The following is a 22,131-nucleotide window of genomic DNA, read 5'->3' on the forward strand; positions in this document are numbered from 1 at the left end:
TGCCTTTAAATTCAATTCAATTCAATTCAAGTTTATTTGTATAGCGCTTTTTACAATACAAATCGTTACAAAGCAACTTTATTTAGTAGTAGCTTATGGTGGTGACTGTCAGTTTGTGCACGTTTGATGGATTTTTAGAAAAATTAATACAAGACGTAGTCTGCCAGATGATGAACATTATTAATACTATTAATTAATAATGCAAGGAGACCCTTGCATTCTGTCATTGCGCTCAGTCTACTTTAAATACAAATACAAGTTTCATGTTAACATCCCCTTAGGGTTCGCAGTGTAATGTTACAGTAAGATCCCCATTGTACTGAGATCTAAGTAATGCAAAGATCCCTCATGTCTACTTCAAACAACATCATATTTTTAGATCTAAAATAATTTGTTCTTCTCAAGCGAAGGACTTGCTTTGGTTTTATTGTCCTTGGGTTTATAATAAATCAAATTCCCCTGCCTTACAGAAACTTCAGTGCTGGCACAGTTATGATATTTGTCTAGAAGAACTGAAATTACTGTCATTTGGGGATGAAGAGTGTAATCAAGAAAAATTAGCAGGTGTGCCTGTATTCACATAGAAAGTAAAATGACCTCATCTAATTCTGAAGTTTCTATTCTTACTAAGGTCAAGCCTGATTACTTATGGTTATGTAATGCAGTTGTGCAAAAATAATCATCGTTTTCATACAGCTTTCACTGAACACTTCCCCATCTTGTTTGGCCAAACAGGTAATTCTATCCCAAACTCGTAACATTGGCTGAGCCAGAATTTGACATAAGCACAGTGTTTACATTCTGTAGGAAAACAGGAAGTTCATGTGAGTGCGTCTCTTCACATTAAATTGGGTTAGGAGAATGTATTTTAACACTGAATAAAATACACACATCACCTTAGGACAGCAACTTTAAAAGGTGTTAAGCCAAAAGGGGCATCCGTGTGAAAAGCACTGGGCTTAAAAAAATTGCACACTCTTATAGTCTTCATATTTTAGCTATTTTTCTTCACCTTCCTGAGCTTCCGCCATTAAATCTCTCTTTTCAGATGTGCTTTGAAGATGGCTAACCCACTTTTCCTTTTCCACTTTTCCTGCTAGCTCAGACTTCAGAGTAGGGAATTAGCATACAGTCTCCCCATGTTCATCACTCTGAAAGCCAAAAACACAGCTAAATTGCCAGAAAATCTGTGTTAGTCTGTTTTTAGTTCTTAATGGATCTTCTATTCCTCAGATGGGATGCTACAGAGCATTTACCTTATCCAAATTAAAGATCCTCAGTTTGTAAATATGGCCAAATTGGCATTCGTTGTAAGCACTTAAGAGATCTATAACACACTGAAAAATGCCTTCAGGGAAACAGTAAGAAACCGTTAATTTATCAACTGGTAAGCGTGCATTTTAGATGGATGGACAAACATTAAGTGAGGGGAGCGGAACAGGTAGAAGGGAAGTTCAGCGTAAAATCTCCTCAGTCCTGGCAGCGTTCATGGCAGTGTAGTCAAATCATCACAGTGCTGGCAGGGGCAAAATTGCTGCATCTGCTGACAAATAAGCCCACAACCAGAATTTTCTACCTTTTCTGTGTGACAAGTATACCTGTGAGCACTGTTTCCGTGACAAACAAACAATGTTTTGCATCTGATTTTATGCCAGTTTCATAGGCACTTTTATATCCTCAAAAGCAGATGGTTCATGCACTTACAGAAATAGTTGAAAGTTCACAAAAATATCTTAAAATAGTAAACAGTTACTTAAAACTGTAATAATATTTCATAATAATACTGTTTTCAATGTAGCTTTGGCAACCATAAGAGACTTCTTTCAAATTCAATAAAAACTCATCCCAAACTGTTGAACGGTAGTGTATAGGACATTTTTTGATTATTAAAATTTATTGTTAGGCTTAGTGGATACAAAAATAAAGGGTCATATAACCAAATCTTCATGATCTTAGTTTATAAGAGATTATTTTAGAGAATCCTTCAAGGCATATGCTTTCTGAATAGATTGAGATCTCATGACACAGCTAAAAGAGCTATTTTAAACCCACTTTGAATAGATCACAGCCACACATTTGGGATGATTCAGAGGCTAGGATGTCATATCATCCTACTGGCAAGATCAATGCTTTTTATGATCAAAAAGCCCTTGTAATTGCTTTGGGAGATCATCAATTAGCTGGTCAATCAGCACTGATTTATACTAGCTTTGGAAAACTAATTTGGTGAAAGGTTCCTTATGTTTTTTTGATGATTTCAGAACTGTTACAACATGCACTCTGAGCTAATCTCAAAGCAGGCAACTGGTCGGATTTCCGAGGTAGTATCAAAAATGTGTTTACCACAAGTTTCTTTACACAGTAAACAAAAATCGATTGGGCCACTCCAAATCAAACCAAGCATATTTTGCATTTGTAGAGTAACAAAGCCTTTCTCTAGCTCTTTCCCTTTATCCTCAGTAAGGACTCTCTTGTGTGGGTCACAAGGCCATGTGTAGGAGGCGTTTTCTCTTGGCTGCCAAAAGATGCTTCATACACCACCTGCAGTGTATTTAATGAAAGCACAATCACACATAATTTGCAAAAATTGTCTGCTGCTCTGTGCATTCAGCTGGAGCAACTGCGCTGTTGACTGCCCTGCACATAAACATATACCCATCATCACAAATATATATATATATATATATATATATATATATATATATATATATATATATATTAACATTGCAGCCAACTTCTCCTCTGGCTTTGTTTTTAAAAGAGCTGAATCCATACATGCAGCGACCCCCAAAAGGTTTTGTAGTCTTAAAATGCCTAAATAATTTTAACTTGAATCTGTTGTTTTTGAATTTAAAACATTACAAGTTTGTAAAAATGTGACTTGGTTTGAAATCCAATGCGTTGACAGTCATACAAATATGGCTTAAATATCCCCCAAACATTTTTTGGGCCACTGTATGTATTCACTGCTTATTTCAGCAGCAAATATTGCAGACCATTAGAATGTAGAGCTACTGAACCATCTCAAAGTGTGTTATTATCAGCCATTTGTGCATTAATAAACAGAAGCTTTTTACAGGAAACCTGTCAAATAAGGATGGATTGCTTTCTGATTATTTTGCCACGCAATGGTTAATGAACCATGGCGGGCAGTTATGGCGGGAGTGTTTTCTGCAAGAAATGTTTGCAAACAAAGCAACGAAGACTACATATTTAGTGTTTGCCAGTGAACGCAAAATCAACATGACTTACTCTAAAGCAGCATTTCTAATAGTCATATGGATAACACAAACCACATTTCGGGAGTAACATTTTATGATTCTGACATCTTCTGACATTTAAAAATTATTGCTTAGATCGCTTCTATGTCAAGTTGATAGAAAATAGTGAATGTGCTGTGTGCTGTAGTTAGTGCTAGCTCATAAACTGGTCCATTCACACTCATCTCCCTCCAGTCACAAATAGATTCTCTCTGTGATGCACACCTCTGGTGCTCTCAAGTGCCTCCTCATTGAATTACTGCATAGATTCATTCAGCCTTTCATGTTTCTTCTTTCTCATTGTTGTCTGTTATTTGTTGTATAGGAGACATGTATAGCTTTTATTGTTGGCTTCTCTGACAGCTTAAAAATGTATGTAAAGAATTGTCTGTGGATATTTACCATCTATATAGATAGATAGAGGACTGCATGATATTGGATAAAATTGGCATTGCAATATTTAGTTTTTTGGCAACATATTTTGCATTGGAATGTTCACTAGAATAGCTGTTGAAAAGAATGAAATCATTCTAGAATTATTGGGCATCTTTCCTTCAAGGCATCTTTAAGTCTGAACTGTCATTTTAGGGTCTGACAATTTGGGAAAAATGTGGGTGTTCTCACGTGTGTTATAGTCTTTACAAGAACCAACTCAAACTTCTTTCAGTAACCATGAAGTGATCAGAGAACAGAATCTCTTTCCACTTTTTTTTTTAGACAACATTTCCACTGTTTCCACAACTGGTCGAACATAAGTTTCTACAATAGCATTACAGTATGTTATCTTTGCTAAGACTACATATAGTTATTGTGTGCATATGAAAACTGGCAGTGACATTGTGCTTTGTCAGACAACCTCTTTGTCTCTTTTTCTCCCTCTCCTTTTCCCTCTTTAAAAGCTCCTTAAATTTGTCAGCTCCATTGCTTTGCATTTAAAGCTCCTGTTAATCTCCTCAAAAGCAATTGGAAAAGTTGATACACCCATAGCAGTCCAGCTGACCCAATGACAAAAGCAGTTCTTTTCCTATGTTAGTAACAGTAACTGCAGAAACAGAGAAAGAGAGAAGGTTTGTTCATTGCTGCCAGTGACAGGAGCTGATTATGTGCTCCACTAATCAACTGCTCAGAATGAACCAGCAGGGTTACGGCACACACACACACACACACACACACATTGCAAATGATCATTCACATTTTTATGCTATCATGGACTGAAACAATGCATTTGTTCTATATAATTATTTTCATAATTGGTTGTCTTATTTCCCTAACAGCCCTTCAAAAGGATGTGGCTGCTTTTTTCCTTTTTAAAAGAACAGTTCTACTGTTATGTCCTTTCATTATTTTATATATTTTATATATTTATATATTTATGATGAAATGTGGCATATTTGACTCTTAACTATTAAAATGGAAACCATCGGTCATTTAAGAACATATCCTTGTCTACCTGTCTCTTTATTTTAATATCTTTCACTTACTACTTCTCTGTCTTAAGGGCACTTTATACAGAGCATGGTAGTCTTGTTTTCCATAGTGATGTTGAATATAGAATGATGCCCATGATGAGTGCTAGAAAACAAACATGGTGCATTTATGAATGAGGCAAATACTCTAAATATTATATTCCAGGTTGCATGTACTATAAGAAATGGCTAATAAAACAGCACATTGCAACTAAGTTGCACTCATTATAATGAAGTGATCTACACTGGAACACTTAATTGCTTCCAGCTGTCGTTGTTTTTGATAGTCTCTCCAGTCATTTTTTGTATTAAAAAAATGTTGGTTTTAAAAAAGTATAAAATATTTAAATGAATTCAGATAAATTTGTTACATAAATTATCATTAAAAAGTCAGCTTGTGATCATTGTATTGTGTTTATGCAGTTGTAGCAATATATAATTATATATATATATATATATATATATAATTATAAAATAAATAAGGCAACCATTATTTTTAGTCTAACATGTTTATACAGTAGCTGATTGGTTTGTGTTAGTGTCAATGTGTCCATAAAATGCGTGATTTTTTTTCTCCAAAAAATAGGCTAAGCACAAATAAAAATCAGCCTAAATAAATGAGATTGGTGAACAGACTGGATATTAACTATTTTCTAGGATTTATATAGCTCGGGAAAAAACGGCAAAATCGTTGTTGTTGTTTTTTGACAACAAAAATGTCATATTTTGAATAAAAGCTATAGAACGTTTTGTATTTTTTTAAATCTTTCCACATGCACAACAAATCAGGATTTTTGAGCACAAGCTCAGCAAGCAGTGCTGCTTCAGTGCCGCCTCCGTTCTGCCGCCTCTGTCCCATTGAAAATGAACTAGAAACCCTTTGTAACAGTGTACTGTATAAAATGGCCTTACAAATCCTTTCTTTTTCTTCTTATTTGCCGTGTGTCTTAATACCCTGCTTTTGCTGACTATTGCAATATGTTTTTTAATCTAACCCCACCCATGCACACACACAGAGACATGCGTACAACACCTCTGTCACTTCCTAGCTGCCAGATTGGCCTTTACATCAATAATAAAGTAGCCAAGATATTCAGGCTTTCGAATATATCAGTGGACAGCCGAAGGTCATGCTGTAGGGTTTAGTCACATGACTCGATCTGGTGTTGTCACAGATGTCACTCTCCCGCACGCAGCAGAGGAGTCTTGAGGGAAGAGAGAGAATCAAGACAGGTGTAGAGTTGGTTGAGAGAAATGCTGTGAAGGAGTTATGTGACAGCAGAAACGGCGAGAAAGAGAGTGACGAGGAATAAACAAGCAAGGTAGAGAACACAGTCTGCCATAAGCAAATCTAAATGTGTGAATGCATTATTGATGTAGTGAATCTGACTTTCACTCGCTTCCATCTCGGCGAGGACAGAGGAATCGGGGTTACAGCTGTCGGGAGCTTCCTCTGCTGAGATGCCGTCTAACTCCAGCAGATCACAACACTTAAGCAAACATTACTGTTACACTGGGTGCTGTATGTAAAACCAACAGGGATTTCAGTGTCCTTTGAATTGGAAGTGTCCAAATTAAAGGCTAAAGATCCTTTGAATTATATTTCAGTGTCCTGAGTTAGAGATGACACCAGGCCAGGAATTTTCTGTTTACTGCTTGCAACAGAGCATAACAAGAGCTAAGAGGACTTTCTAATTAATTACAGGGCCTTCAGAAAGTATTTACCTCCTTGAATTTTATTTTTGCTAAACCTCCCATAAAGAATCCCTTCCATAAACAGTCCATACATTTTCATGTAATCCTTGAGTAAAAGGTAAACATGTTTGACTTACTGTCCATAATGGAGGACTTAAGCACAAGACAAGTTAATTTCTAAATACCCCCTTGAATTATTAATAATAATTATTTTTATTTAATTAACCAATTTTTTTGTTTGAGACAACTGAATTATATGGAAGAATTGTTTTTTCCCCGAATTACTACTTTATTAACTGTTTCCCCCTATATATATATATATATACACACACACACACACACACACACACACACGCATACACCCTTTTATTAGTGTAAAATCAATATAATGCTTGACTTCCTATGGCTTGTTGTTTTGATATGCTTTGATGAGAAATGTCACACACTGTATGAATTAATGTTAAACACATGCCCATTACATGGCCTTTACACCAGAGTTACAGCTGGTAAATTAATAGCTGAGGTAAATAAACTAATGGTGAACCTCCTGTACAGACACCCAACCTTCATGCTTTGTTTACCATCTATTATTAAGTCTAGGCTTTTCATGAAAGAGCCTTTTACCTCCGAACAGAACAGAAGCTGGCCGAATAAACGAGGAAATTGTGCTATACCACTTTGTTTGCACTTTGAACTATCAATCAATTCCTGAACTGCATTTCAGTCATATTTGTGGACGTCTCCTGTAAATTATTTAGAATGGCTTGCTAACTTGAGAACCATAGAAAGATGATAATGTTGCATAAATCGAGAGCAGAGGTTGTCTGTTTCCAAAAAATGATGGCACACCCTTCCACAACTACTCTCCCCCGAGCCAGCCTGGAGAACAATGCGGTCATTAAACAGGTCATTAGGTCACTCTAGTCCTCCCAATGTTCCATCAAAGTTAAGTCTGGCATTTTTAGCTTCAGAAATACCCATATGCAGACTTTTGAAGACCAAAGGGGTTATGATCAATAATGTAAACAAAAGCTTTTAGTTTGAACACAATGGAGCAGAGAGTTCTGCTCTGTAAAACTCCAAAGACATACTTCTTCTATTCCAGGGGCCGCACTTACACAAATGCACACACAGAAGGTTCCTGTATTTGCTGAGCCATGCTTAATCAGAACACCGCCTCTGGAGAGCAGGACAGAAGATAGACAGGGCTCTGGGGACCAGGACTCAACTCTGCCCCATGTGACAGGGTTTCCCACTCCAGACTGACTGTCGCCATGGCAAGGGTTGGCTTGGTGCTGTCGCCTGTGGTTTCTGTGTGGACAGGAGCAGGAGAGTGACATAGACAGGAAGTGATGGTTTTGGATGGGGAGGCTTCAGATGTCATAACCTCACAAACAGACAGTGACACACTTGCACACCCACATGCATGCAACAGAGTTATCGGGGGTGGAGAGATTATTTCCAATTCCAGCACATCAGATTTTTCCTCTCCATTGGAGTTTTTCATCTTCCCCAGGGCCCTTGTGGGCGTGATATAATTTATGCTTTACAACAGGATTTATAGCCATATATTTATGTATGAGGGGCTATATATTTGAGCAGTGCAAAAATTGGTTACAGATGGAATATATTATATTTTTTTATTGATTCTGTGTGTGGGTTGCAGTGGACAAACAAATATATAAAGATGAACATTTTGAAATACATGGTTAATATGAAAAAGTATGAATTAAATTTATTTTCTTTGTAACATATATTAAATTAACTTAGTACTTTTTAGTAGTAAGGAAACATTGAAAATTTATATTTTATTTTATTTATTCTTTAATCACTTAAATGAAAAGGTAGATGGTCACTCACATCTTGAAAGGAGAAATGCAACTGTTCCTCATTACTTTTTTATTTCACAGATGAACCAAGGATCAGTATTATTTTAGTATTATAAACAGTTAAAATAAAATAAATACTTATAGTAATTATAAAAAGTATTTATAAATTTTTTTTTCATTTATATCTAATTTTATATACATTTTTACGTTATTTGTAAAAAAGATTTGTTTGTTTCTTTTATTTAGGTTTAATTTATTTTTATCTGAGTTTTAGTTTTAGTAATTTTGATACATTAAATTTTACTTATTTTAGTCAGTTGCCAAGACAATATTTCTCATTATCGTTTTAAGATAAAGTTTCAATCAAATGCCGGCAGCCATATCACCCTGGAGCCCAAGACCGGTTTCCCACTGAAGCTAAGCAGGGCTGAGCCTGATCAGTACCTGGATGGGAGACCTCCTGGGAAAACTAGGTTGCTGCTGGAAGAGGTGCTAGTGAGGCCAGCAGGGGGTGCTCATCCTGTGGTCTGTGTGGGTCCTATGTAGAATGTTTGTAAAGCGCTTTGAGTGCCTAGAAAAGTGCTATATAAATGTAATGAATTATTATTATATTCATTTTTTTCACTTTATTCCAGTTAATGAAAGTTATTTGTATTATTTTTAATCACTTAGAGTCATAAGGAACAGCTGTATTTCTGCTTTCAGGATGTGTGTGGCTATTTGCCTTTTCGAAGTCTGACCCTTGGTGACCCCAATTATGTCACATATGGGGTGCAGGGAAGTTGTAACTGGTCAGACCTGATTAGCTGCCTTCTGGAGATGTATAGGTTAGTATTAGTGTGTGGGCTGACAGTAACTGACATTGTGTGTGTGTGTGTGTGTGTGTGCAGTTGGATAATCTGGACGAGCAAGCAGCTCAGATCAGGAGGGAACTGGATGGGCGTCTGCAGATGGCTGATCAGATTGCCCGGGTAAGTCTCATCATTTGGTCACTTACACGTGGACAGAGATGCTCTGGACGTGTTGTAAACACAATTGGCATTCATTCCATTGCATCTCAGCCAATTCAGTTTATGCACCCACAGTCACTTTATAATTCCAACCGAATTACTAGAATTTTGCCAAGTAGGACTTGTTCCATAGCAAATATCTTTTGGGTCATCAGGTTGACATTTTTAATGAAGTTCAGCTTTCTTTTTTATACAGGCTTACAAAATACTAGTTAAAAAACAAAACAAAAAAAATATACTAGTTATTAAAAATATTAGAATTTCTTCTTTCTTTCTCAAAAAAATTCAGGCTGGCAAATTCCCCAAGTTTGTGTCGAAGGAGATGGAGGCTATGTATATCGAGGAACTGAGGAGCTCAGTCAACCAGCTGATGGCTAACCTGGAGAGCATGCCGGTTTCAAAGGGAGGAGAGTTCAAACTGCAGAAGCTAAAGAGGGGACACAACACGTCCATCATTGATATGGGACAGGAAGATGAAAACCAGCTGTCCAAGTCTGATGTTGTGCTGTCTTTCACACTTGAGGTAAGAACTATTCTAGCCTTCAGGCAGTGTAGCTTAGTTTTGTGCTCAAGGCCATGGTTCACATAGTATGCCGTCTCAACGGGCCCAGGGGAGAGAGAGAGATTTTAAGTTGTGGCTCTGCTCAAGGCTTCTGTAAGCTATTGCTTAAAGCATTTCTGGTGCTAGTTCCATAGAAATTACAGACTTTGCCAAGTATTTTTAGGTTTTAGCAGTAGTTGTATCCTTTAAACTGTTGAAATGTGCTGATTTGTACAAAACTTAAAACAAAAAAATTGTCTGTAGCATGTTACATAGTTGAAAAAAAGTCCAACCTTTCGACAATCTCAAATAGCACTTGTAAATATCTTTAAGGAATCTATGTATTTGCCTTTCATCATTTCGAATTAATGGACATTTCTTAGTTTTGACAGAGAATTTAAATGAGGAGTTATGATAAATTTGGCAACATTAGCAGCTGCAGTGTTACTTTAACACATACGTCTATGAGATTTTAAGCTTTACTGAGTTTTTAAGCCCTTGCTATCACATAAATTATCGATAGACTGCAGACAGAAAGGGCTGCGGCATAAGAAAAATAAAATAAATTATACTTCATTTTGATAAATGATTCCTTAGAATATTAAATGCCTCTGAGAAATCTCCCCTCTCAGGTCTGGTTGAGGTTTTGCTATAATTATACTATCTTGAGCTAGCTCGTTTTCAGGGCAGTTGATTATAACGTGGCACAGCTTTAGTAGTCACAGAGGCTGACGGAGTATTGTTTTATAGATTTGATAGCCTGGGTTCTGTCTTTGGAGTCTATTTTGTTTTGGGGAGCTACGAGCTGACAGATTTTATAGGTGCTCTGGGTGTGTGGATTGATTTTCGGTCCAGACAAAACAGTGCTTATTCAATGAGTGTCAAGAACAAGAAAGTTGAATACTGATCAAATTTGACAATGTGGTTAAAATGTTAAGTTAACTGGCTGCTAATGAAATAAGAGCTTTTAAAACAGCATCCAAAGGAATGTTTAGTTGCTTATGTGAGCATTACAAAACATACTACACCTGCATGCAGAATAAAAATCAAATGTTCCTCCTGTGTAGGTGGTAATTATGGAAGTCCAAGGGTTGAAGTCGCTGGCTCCCAATCGCATTGTGTACTGTACAATGGAGGTGGAAGGAGGACAGAAGCTACAGACGGACCAGGCTGAGGCCTCCAAACCCACGTAGGCAACTTTCTTTATTTTTCTTTTTTCTTTTTCCTTTTAATGGCTCATTTGGAACCAGTGTTAAGATTCAAACATTTTTGATGATCAAAATTTACATCTACATTACCATTCAAAGGTTTTGGGTTGGTGAGATGTTTAAAATGGTTTTGTGCTTGCCAAGGCTGCATTTATGTGATCAGAAATCTAGTAAAAATGTATAATTATATTGTTAAAAGAATTAAAGTTAAAAGTATTACAAGTTTAAAAAAATGAGCTGTGTGTAAATTTGCATTTAAATAAAAAAGTTTACAAATACTTATTTTACCAAATGTTTATTCAGAATTTATATAATCCATTTATAAATCTTTCTGTTGCTAAGAACAAGTTACATTTTAGTAACTTAACATATAAGCTCTATAGATTTCCTATGGATTGGTAGATTTTCCCGACAATTAGAGCATATAAAATTATGTTACGACGATACGAAATGCAATCTTTCACATTCTCAGAATGCGTTAAATTTTTCTAACGTCAGTGCAGATTTAGGTGCTGTGTCCTCCAACTAGAACTCTCTTATTTGGCCAGAGGCAATTACACAAGGGATGAGCACACGACGCGGTGCTATTTTTGGGCCCTGCGTTCCATCATTGGATCAGATGCCAATTTTATAACGAGCTAAAGAGCGAGAGGGAGCATGGTAGAGCAAAGAGAGAGCAAGAAGGAATCAGAGAATGTGAGACGCAGCCTCCATGTCTCCTCAGAAAAGTAATCAGCTGTGGAGAAACTGATTAGGAGTGCGTATCCCAGTAGAGGGGGCAAAGGGAAAGAGAGAAAGAGACAGAGAGCCTCCAGCACCCCCCAAGAATAACGACATCACATGAGAATTAGCATTTATATTCTATCATCACACACACCAACCTTCACATGTGTGTGTACCTGTAAGAACTTGCACACACATAAATACACACCATATAGCATGCCTTTGACAAGAGTACAATCTGTTTCATATACAAGGTCACCTTCTTGCAACACAAAATGAAGAAACCTACAATGAAGCATAGTCTTCAAATACATGTTCCCCTGTTTTATCCCTTTCTCCTTTATGTGCTTTCCTCCCAGGGCTGGGCAATATAGCAAAAAAGCTAACAAAATAAATAAATACATCCATCCATCCATCAATAAAATCTCAGTTTTTTTGGGGGACAGTATTCTGTATAAATCTTGAACAAGTTTTCCACATTGTTTTCCACTATGTGATCACAAGAGCTATTTTTTTTTGTGTGCCAGTGCATATAAATAAACAGTAATATACATATTCCACTATTATTTCACACATTTTTTTAGTTATACATTTTTAGCACTTACATAACATGAAAAATACCATTTTAAGTATTTGAATACTTAAATTAATAATTGAATTAGAGTTGTGAGTTGATTTACTGAAATGGATTCATTTGAACTGAAGTGAGTCAAACTAACCAAAAACTTACCTTTTGCTACTGAAGTTCAAATGAAAGATGCTATTAAAACATTCAGGCCAAGACACCTTTATTTTTATAATGCTTTATGCAGCAGAGATTGTTTCAAAGCAACATTACAATATTAAGCTGGAAAATAACTGAATAAATTATGCAAATTCAAATTCTGCTATAAAACAGCTGTAACGAGACGATAATGTCATTATTCAGCTCCAGTTGGTTAAGTGTTGGTTCAGTTTAGTTCAAGAACTGGATAAAGTTTATTCAGTAAAACAAGTTCAATTCAGCGATCAGCAGCTCAACTGAAGACAGTCGTGTCGCTATTCTACTCAAATCAGTTCAGTGTTGATTAAATTAAATTTAATAACAGTGTTGATGTTGCAAAATTCATCAGAATCAAACACATCACACATTCAAAATATTGTTTCATTTTGCGTCACCAGCTAAATTGTACATTTATCATGAATATTTAGCATGCAGCTCTTCTTATTTCCAATAATAAAGCTCCCCTACTCCTTTTTATTCTCTATCCATGACTTTATTCCAGTCTGTTCTTCTTTTTGTGACTTAAATGTTGCTTCCTGCTCCCTCTCTTTTCATCTTTCAAATGTAAAGCACTTAGCTCTTATAAAAGCCTTATGGTTATGAGTCATAGAATTCAGTCTATATTCATGTATTCATGCTGTCACTGGCGGCTGGAATCAGAGAGAATTGGCTCATTTTGGCGAAGCATAACAGCGCTAATGGATACACAGGAATGTGTCACATCAAACAGACATGCTGAAGAAGAGAGATTAAGAGGAGGAGATTGTGAAAGAGACAGCAGAATCGACAAGAAAAAAAAATTGACATTGATGTACTTAGAAAATGTTATCCAGTCAGCTGTTCAAGAATAAACATATCTTGTGCTGTCCCAAAGGCACCTTCACACATACGCACACAGTTCAGCCATGCATGCCCTTGTGCAGTGTCAGCAACCTTAGCACTGTTGGATGCTAACCCATCCATATCCATGAAAACCATACATACACTCAGCCTGAAACTAAAAATCTTTCATTCATTAACATAAGACTTCAGTAATATTTGCGATGTATCCGTGCAAAAACCTGATTCTTATTCACTAACCATCTGTCAACCAGGTGCTAAATTCAATAAAATAGTGCTCCAGTAAATTAAGTCTTTGTAATTATTTTCAGTGCTAAAATCTCTTTTCTGTATACAGTAAATGATCATATAAGTTATAGATTGCGCCTCATTCACAACATTCACAATTGTGCTGTCTGCAGAAAGTAAAATTGCATCAGCATAGATTTTTCAGATGCAACAATACTTTCCATAGTTCTTTTAGTAAATCTATTGCAATGACAACACAGACAGTGTGTGAAAATCATCAGCGGGTGCAAGTCATTCTTCGTGAGTTCATCCCTTTATGTTCTAAAATATTGAATATCCCTTGTAGGCCCTTAGAAGAGTATACTGGCAAACATTTGGCAAACAAATTTCCCTCAAGCTAATAATTTCACATGCAAATGACCACATATAAATCACAGGTCTGTTGCAAATAAAACAGTTTTTTTCTAATGGTGTGTATCCGTCCTCAACGCCCAGCTGTTATGTTTATCGCCCCCTGGTGTTCATTAAACAGCTTGACGATAGTGCTCACCCATCGCTCATTCTGCATTTGTCACTTCTCCATGTGATACATCACACTTCCCACCACACACATAGCAGGTTTACACCCCTCTTGTGCTAGCTTTCCTTTTTTGCCCTCTTTCCCTTTCCATCTCTTTTTTGCTGTCCCCCTTTTTCTTTCTATCTCATTTGACTTCTGCCTTTGAAACATGCAGCCTGTTTCCACGGCAGCAGATCATGTCACGTGTTTCAGTTTTACTAGGCCAAATCTACCCCTCACTCTGTGTGTGTGCAGCAGAGAGTGTATCTGTGTTTTCCTAGGTGTACTTTTCTATACTGTTGCATCATATTGTTCTGAGAATTGTGTGCATTTATTATTTATAATATCAATACTGATAATTAAAATTACGTCTGTGAGTTATAGTCTTCTCTCATTCTTGCTGAGCCGCACTACAGTGTGATCTCTTATACACAAGTTGAAGCCTGCAAAGCTGCACAATTATATTTCTCTCTTTATGGAGGCTTTACACTACCTACATATGGATTAGTGGCCATAAAGAGGAGGAAATCTTGTTTAGGTTAGTTGTTTATGTATTTATTTTCCAAATGTCAGACTGTCTGTTGTGTCAGTAATCAACAGTACAAAACATCAGATGATACATTTTACGCACTGGTCTGTCTCTCATGCACTTGACATTCAATATTAGATTTTTTTTATGACCTTATCAAATGATTTGTTAGTGAAAGATTTCATCAGCCCTGCCGTATAGCCGAATAGGACTGCGGAGATTGTTTTCCAGAACAATCCCTGTGCGCATTGGTTAAGCAGTGATAAAGTAATAAAGAGTGGCCAAGTGTCAAGGAGATGTATGATACTTGGAGAAAGCCATATGTTAGCATTCCCATGCATATTAAAGGGCATATTCTGCAGGTGTAAGAGCGCCTTGAAGAAACTCCTTGGTGGTTGTACTGTTTGTGTGTGAGAAGGATGAAAATGAGAGTAGAAAAAGTAAATAGAAGCCTTGTGTTTATGTGTGTTCTCAGTTGGGGAACCCAAGGAGACTTCACCACCACACACCCTCTGCCAGCGGTCAAAGTGAAGCTCTTCACAGAGAGCACAGGGGTCTTGGCCCTGGAGGACAAGGAGCTGGGCCGGGTAACATTCCATCCTTCTTATTTTTCTTGTGGGTTTGGACATGTGACATTCTGTTTCAGGATTATTTGAGGTTGTTATGGTGTTGTAGAAGTGATGTCTTATTTTTCTAATTCTCCTTTTGCCTCATTCTCCTGCTGATTGATGCCTGGGGCTAAAAAATAATCTCCAGTCTTGAAAATCCCTGTAAAGAAACAAGAAGCACTGCTTTTAAGTCAAATCCCTGATCTGTTTCAGTGAATATTTAAATAATCAGTAAAAGTTTTTTTTTTTTACTTTTAGAGGTTCGTAAAGAACAAAACTTCCTTTTTCTGGATGCTAATTTGTTATATATAATAAATAATTAATGAAATGATCAAAAATTTTGGCTTATTATGCCTGTTTATTAATTACCGTATTTTCCAGACTATAAGTCACCCTTTTTTTCATAGTTTGGCTGGTCCTGCGACTTATGAGTGACTTATTTATCAAAATTTATTTGACATGAACCAAGAGAAGTTAACTAAAAGAAAACATTACCGTCTACAGCCGCCAGAGGGCGCTCTATGCTGCTCAGTCCTCGTGCAACATTTATTTATAAGTCGCATTATAAATAAATGCGACTTATAGTCCAGTGCAACTTATATATGTTTTTTTCCTCATCATGACGCATTTTTGGACTGATGCGACTTATACTCAGGTGCGACTTATAGTCCGAAAAATACGTAGGCTATGATAAGTACAATACTGTTAGCACAGGCATCATATTACATCATTTTGCCATTCAGAATCACAAATGGTCACATTTTTGATGTTCTTTTAAACATTTTATAAAATAATCTTGTTTCATGGTTTCCACAAAAATATTAAGTTAACTATTTTCAACACTGATAATTATGTTTCAGAAAGAAAAAGATTATGCCAACTTATCCAAGAGAGAAAAGACATATTAAAAAAGCACAGGAGGAAACACAAGAAAAATGGGCTCTTCTCTGATAAGGTGCCAAGAGCTGTACATTCTAACTCTCAGTACACAGCTGTATGAGCCAGAATTAACTGAATGTTGAGAATTTCTCAGAAAACGCTGGTAATATGTCATTATCGGCTCACACACAGACTCAGATATTTTCCCACACTCACACAACCTGTTTATCCGTCTACTGAATGCTTCATGTGTGGAAAAGTCTGAGTTTAGGGCAGACAGGCTATAGGATTACATGTTAAAGAGATAGTTCACCAAAAATAAAAGTTCTGTCATTCTGTCCTGAAAGAAGCTCATACGGGTTTGGAACAATAACATTTGAGTGAGTAAATAATCACAGAAGTTTAATTTTGGACGTGCTGTTCCTTTAAATGGTGATAGTCTAGTGTTATGAATTGTGATCAGATGGACTAATAATCATGAATCTCTCATGTTGAATGATTAGGTGGTTCTTCACCCAACTCCAAACAGCCCGAAGCAGGCAGAGCTTCACAAGATGACTGTGACCAAGGCCTGCCCAGATCAAGATCTGAAGATCAAACTTGCTGTACGCATGGACAAACCTCAGAACATGAAGGCTTGCGGGTAAGGGATTTTGTGGGTACATGAATACTCCTATTGCATTCCATAACAGTATCATCCAGACATAACATCTTTTATTTCCTGATATAATGAAACACTATGTACATTACTGTTCTCTATACCATTTGCAGTCAGTAAGTATTATTATTTTTTTATTATCTGTAATGCTTAAGGCTGCATTTATTTGATAAAAACACAGTTAAAAAAATAACATATTCAAACATTGTAAAAACATTTGGAAATGTTACTACAACTGAAAAATTGTTTACTATTTTAATGAACTTAAGATTTAGTCTTTATTTTTATTCCAGTCTTTAGTGTAACATGATCCTTCAGAAATCAATCAAAATGTGGATTTGGTGTTCAAGAAACATTTCATATTAGTATCAGTATAGAAAACAGTTTTGCTGTCGTTGAAACCGTGATATATATTTTTTCATTATTATTTTATTAATAGAAAGTTCAAAAGAACATAATTTATTTAAAATAAAAAATCTTTAGGTGTGTAACATTATAAATGTATTTATTGTCACAAATGTAATGCATCCTTGTTGAATAAAAGTATTTTTATGTATGTATGAGTTTAAATGAATGAAGTAAAATACTGAGGAAACCTGTGATTATTCATTTAGGTATTTATGGGCTGTCGGCAAAAATGTTTGGAAACGCTGGAAGAAGCGCTTCTTTGTCTTGGTCCAGGTACATTTTTATATATTTCAGCTGAGAGAGTGAAGAATATTTTGAATGTAACAAAGTTGGTTTTGGCTTCAATTAGAAATGGCTTTCGATCATCAGTGTCTTAATGAACCATATACAAGTAGTGAATATGAAACAGATATATCCTAGGGAATCTAATGGGTTACATATGGCATATTAATTTGTTTCTCTTTCTCCTATAGGTAAGTCAGTATACCTTTGCTGTGTGCAGCTATCGAGAGAAGAAGTCAGAACCACAGGAGCTGCTCCAGCTAGATGGCTATACTGTGGACTACACTGACCCACAGCCAGGTTATACTCCCGCAGTCACACATTACTCTTATGTATCAGACTGTCATGAGAGCAATTCTCACTTTCTGGTTGTCAGACATTAGTGGAACATGTCCATAGTTAATGTAATAAACTGCATCTTTGGTTTTTGTTTGTAATGCTGCAAATACGCATCTTATCCACTACGCTGAATTTAGAAAGTTGACAAATGTTCTTTTTTTTTCTGTTTGTACAGGTCTGGATGGAGGCCGGTCTTTCTTCAATGCAGTAAAGGAGGGTGACACTGTGATCTTTGCCAGTGATGATGAGCAGGACCGCATCCTATGGGTACAGGCCATGTATCGAGCTACTGGCCAATCACACAAACCCGTCCCGCCCACCCAAGTCCAGAAACTGAATTCTAAGGGCGGAGCAGCAGCACAGATGGATGCCCCCATCTCTCAGTTCTGTAAGTAAACATACCTGCAAAGCATTTATTACATTGTCAGTTAGGACAAAAACCGCCCGAAGCTGAGATGGCGAGTAAATGAAATAGCAAGGGTTGTTAATATCCATCTTTTTTAAAACAGTGATGGCTTTATTATTTAGGCTACATCCCCCTTACCCCACAACCTCTCACATACAGTGACAGTGTTCCCATCACAACTTGTCATTTCGGTCACAAAGTAGATAAAACAGACTAATAATGAATAAATTATTTCAGGTTGTTGTCAGGTTGAATTAGTAACTCATAATGTCATAGTAATGCTACCTTGCACTCTCAGCATACTGCACAAGTATCATGAAAAGGTAAGATTGAGTGTGTAGAGTGGAAAAATTTGTTTATTTTAATATCCATGTCTTTGTTACTGCCCTTATGCACCTCTGATTAGCTTTAACAGTAAGATTTTTCAGCTAACTTAAAGTGGTCAACCAATACCAGCTTCTATCTATAAAGGTATAGTTAACCCAAAAATGAACATTTTGGCATCTTTTAGTCACCCTCATGCTGTTTCAAAACCATATGACTTACTTTTTTCTATAGAACACATACATTTTAGTCTATTTCTTACACAAAGCATTTATATATCTTCAAAAGACTTCAGAAAACCCTGTCCTTTGTTCATTTGCATGCAATACAGTTTTCATATTGTGTCATTTTGTGTTCTACAGACGAAAGTAAGTTCTGGGGGTTTGGAATGACATGAGAATCATTAAATAATGACAGAATTTTCATTTTTGGGTCCCTTTAAAACTTGAATATCAATTTTTATTGAATAAAGATTCTGCTACACATGTTCTCACCAAGCATTTAAACACCTGGTAAAGTAAAAAAAAAAAAAATTGTACTTCACACTAATATCAAATCACTTTGAAGCTTCTAAATAATAATAGATCCTGCTATTCAGAACCTTGTCTTTTGGTGTGCATCTACTTCAGCATCTGTCCATAGCTATGTCTTATATCACAAAATGTCTCTTAAGGGAAACACTAACACTTTTCAAATAAATCCAATTAAGTATAGAGCACGTTTTAATCACATATACAAACCCTAAAGGTAGAGGTTCTGTGTTGTTTTCCATTGATTTACTTGTGTGTGTTTGTGAATGTTTCTTGTGGTCAGATGATTCCCTCACAAGTTCAGATGCCATTCAATTTTCTCGCTATAAGACAGACCCCTCTCCCTTCTGAAACATTATTACACTGGGTAAATGTTTCAACCTCCACTTTAACGCACCCCAGGTGGTCTTGAATGGCACAGAGTAGTGGAATATAAAACATACAACATACACACCCACGAGCAAACATCCCATTGCTGCAGATGGTTTTTGCAGATTCTGGAATGCTATGAAGGTTCTGATGACAGCTTTTTATATATTAAATAGACATGATTTACTCTGATTACAGAATGCATGTATCACATCAAATAACAAACAACGAATAAGTTAACATTATTGAATCCCTGAGTATTTTCGTTTTGGTAACACTTTATAAAAGAGTTCACTTTGGAAACAGTAATTATCTTGGTTATTGTTTAGGATAATGTTGTAACAGAGTTGTTTATCGTAATTCATGTTCATTCATAATACATTACTAATATTTATTCTTACAACTGTTAAAATAGAAATAAAACATTAACCTATAGATAACTAAACTGGAAAGCATGGCTATTTCGTGTTAGCTATTTTAAACGTATAGAACTTCATTGTCAAGTGTTACCAATGTTTTTATACTTTTGAAAGCAGTTACATTTGAGGTAGCCTGAATTATTTTCATGACTTCCAATTGTTACTTTAAATGGTAAATGGTTACTGGATTGATTCTCTATGAGCAGATTATATTATTTATTTACTTTAAACAGTACCTTCATAGAATCAGTTTAATAGCTGATACTGGCATCAAATACACATTCGACCAAATATATTCACATCATATATGTCTGAAGGTAAGTGTATTTGCCAGTACAGTGTTAGTAAATGTTCTTGTGATTTAGATTGTATCCAGTGCACCGATAAGAATCCTGTCAAAATCAGCTGCAGCAGAGCACAACGAAATTTCTTTCTTTCTTTCTTTCTTTCTTTCTTTCTTTCTTTCTTTCTTTCTTTCTTTCTTTCTTTCTTTCTTTCTTTCTTTCTTTCTTTCTTTCTTTCTTTCTTTCTTTCTTTCTTTCTTTCTTTCTTTCTTTCTTTCGTTCTTTTTCACCCACTAGTTCAAACTGAACTCTCATGTTGATACAGGTCGTTGTATTTTACGTTGTGTTTTTATTTAGTTCATGCTTTGCTTTTACCCTTCTTTAGTCCTGCAGCTGTAGTGGAGTCAGGGTTTTCGTGTCTGCTTTTTTCCTTCAGCCTTGTTGCTAGTCTTTATGTTATTCTGGTTTGTCCCTTCTTACCCTGCTGTCTTCTAGCTGGACTCAAGGGTAAGTGCTAACCTGTTAGCTAGCACCAGTCAGATAATCCTAAAACCATTATCTGACCAATGCAACGTGCTCTCTTGATTTTTTTTTCTCTCTCGTTCTTTTTCTCCTCCTTTCAAATCTCACTCCTCATGCCTTAGCCCTAAGTAGATAATTAAATTTTTCCGTTGAACTTTTTTGATGATGGTTAAAACTACAAACTTTCATTATTCCAGTTTAGGTTGCATGTTAATTAGTGCGTATGTACTTATCATTTAGCTAAGGTAGTATGGTTTATGACTTATTTGCATAATTGCCTTCTCTACATAAACATCACTGGCATCACAAGACCCCTCAGAGTAAAGTAGAGGAGGGTTTGGATTGCCCTGTTGGTTATCGACTGAATAAAAAATCTATCTGAAAATGTCACTTTTGAGATCTGTTTAGTTTATTTTGCCAACTAATTGTTACTTAATTGGCACTTTATGTTTTTAGGTTGAGTAACTAAACCAAATGTACCATTTCGACAATCAGTTCTGTCTACAATAACTGCAACAGTGAAGCATTGCTCATTTTTGACGACTTGAACTTTACTCTTGAGGGTTCTCTTGCCTTTCAACTAAATTCTTTATTTTTGAACTTGAGCTTCACAAGAGTTGGCAAATATGTAAGTGGAGTATTCTGAATGCCAATGTGAAGGAGCAGGCACTGCCATCCCTCCTCACCGAGAAATACTCCTAATTATCTTTTGTCCTGTGGAAATGGGCCTATTTGAAGTAGTCCCTAAACCCAAAGTAGAACTTAGCAAAATATACAGTAGTTCATTATTTGCACCTGTGTGTTTGCCCTTATTCTGCTTGAGTAGGTGAGCATTTTGATGTCATGTTATCCATTCAGATGCTGATGGAAAGACAAGTTCATTTTCTTCCTATTTTGATTATTCTCCATTCTTTACATAGAATGAATCAATTACTTTTGTAGCCTCTGTTGGCTCCTTGCTAAAGCCGTGTATCTGCACTAGAACGGTAATGCTAGCCTATTGGCGCGCCACTGAAGTGGCTTGCTTGTCAATGTGCTCAACAACCCTTGTGAACACACTGAAAATTTCTCCAGTATTGTCAACTTGCAAAGAGAAAAGAGAACAATATGGAATGCTAATGGGTAGGCAAGCGGAAAATGTTACCTCTTTCTTTTCCTTGCATGACATAGGGAAGCATAGTGGAGTGTCTCACTTTGTTCCTGCATGTAAAAGACCATCCATTTTAATGATATATCATATATAACCATTAAAATATGTTATGGTAGTAAAATAATATTAATAATGTTTCCTAGCCTATTAGCATCTTCTTATGTCATATCCTTATTTAAATGCAGCACAATGATTTGTGCATAAGCCGATTTTAAACTGTGTAAAATGTAAAAAAAAAAACAGTATTTTAATTAGATAAATTATGATATGTAAAAATTCTAATGAATGAGGCAAAATAAATA

The 22,131-nt window shown here is 36.1% G+C and overlaps 1 protein-coding gene and 1 pseudogene across 7 annotated transcripts in view; both read left to right on the forward strand.

Moving 5' to 3' along the window:
* LOC128015806 (calcium-dependent secretion activator 1-like) overlaps positions 1-22,131 on the forward strand; it is a 72,084-nt gene that overhangs the window by 25,836 nt on the left and 24,117 nt on the right. For all 7 annotated transcript variants that reach the window (XM_052599982.1, XM_052599983.1, XM_052599984.1 and 4 more), the window contains exons 4-11: positions 9,141-9,221; positions 9,550-9,783; positions 10,869-10,990; positions 15,127-15,238; positions 16,642-16,781; positions 17,411-17,477; positions 17,678-17,786; positions 18,001-18,213. In XM_052599982.1, coding sequence (XP_052455942.1) covers positions 9,141-9,221; positions 9,550-9,783; positions 10,869-10,990; positions 15,127-15,238; positions 16,642-16,781; positions 17,411-17,477; positions 17,678-17,786; positions 18,001-18,213 — 1,078 coding nt within the window. The remainder of the gene's footprint in view (positions 1-9,140; positions 9,222-9,549; positions 9,784-10,868; positions 10,991-15,126; positions 15,239-16,641; positions 16,782-17,410; positions 17,478-17,677; positions 17,787-18,000; positions 18,214-22,131) is intronic.
* Positions 8,620-8,736, forward strand: LOC128016259 (uncharacterized; annotated as a pseudogene).

Source organism: Carassius gibelio, chromosome A6 (assembly GCF_023724105.1).
Source record: "Carassius gibelio isolate Cgi1373 ecotype wild population from Czech Republic chromosome A6, carGib1.2-hapl.c, whole genome shotgun sequence".
NCBI lineage: Eukaryota > Metazoa > Chordata > Actinopteri > Cypriniformes > Cyprinidae > Carassius > Carassius gibelio.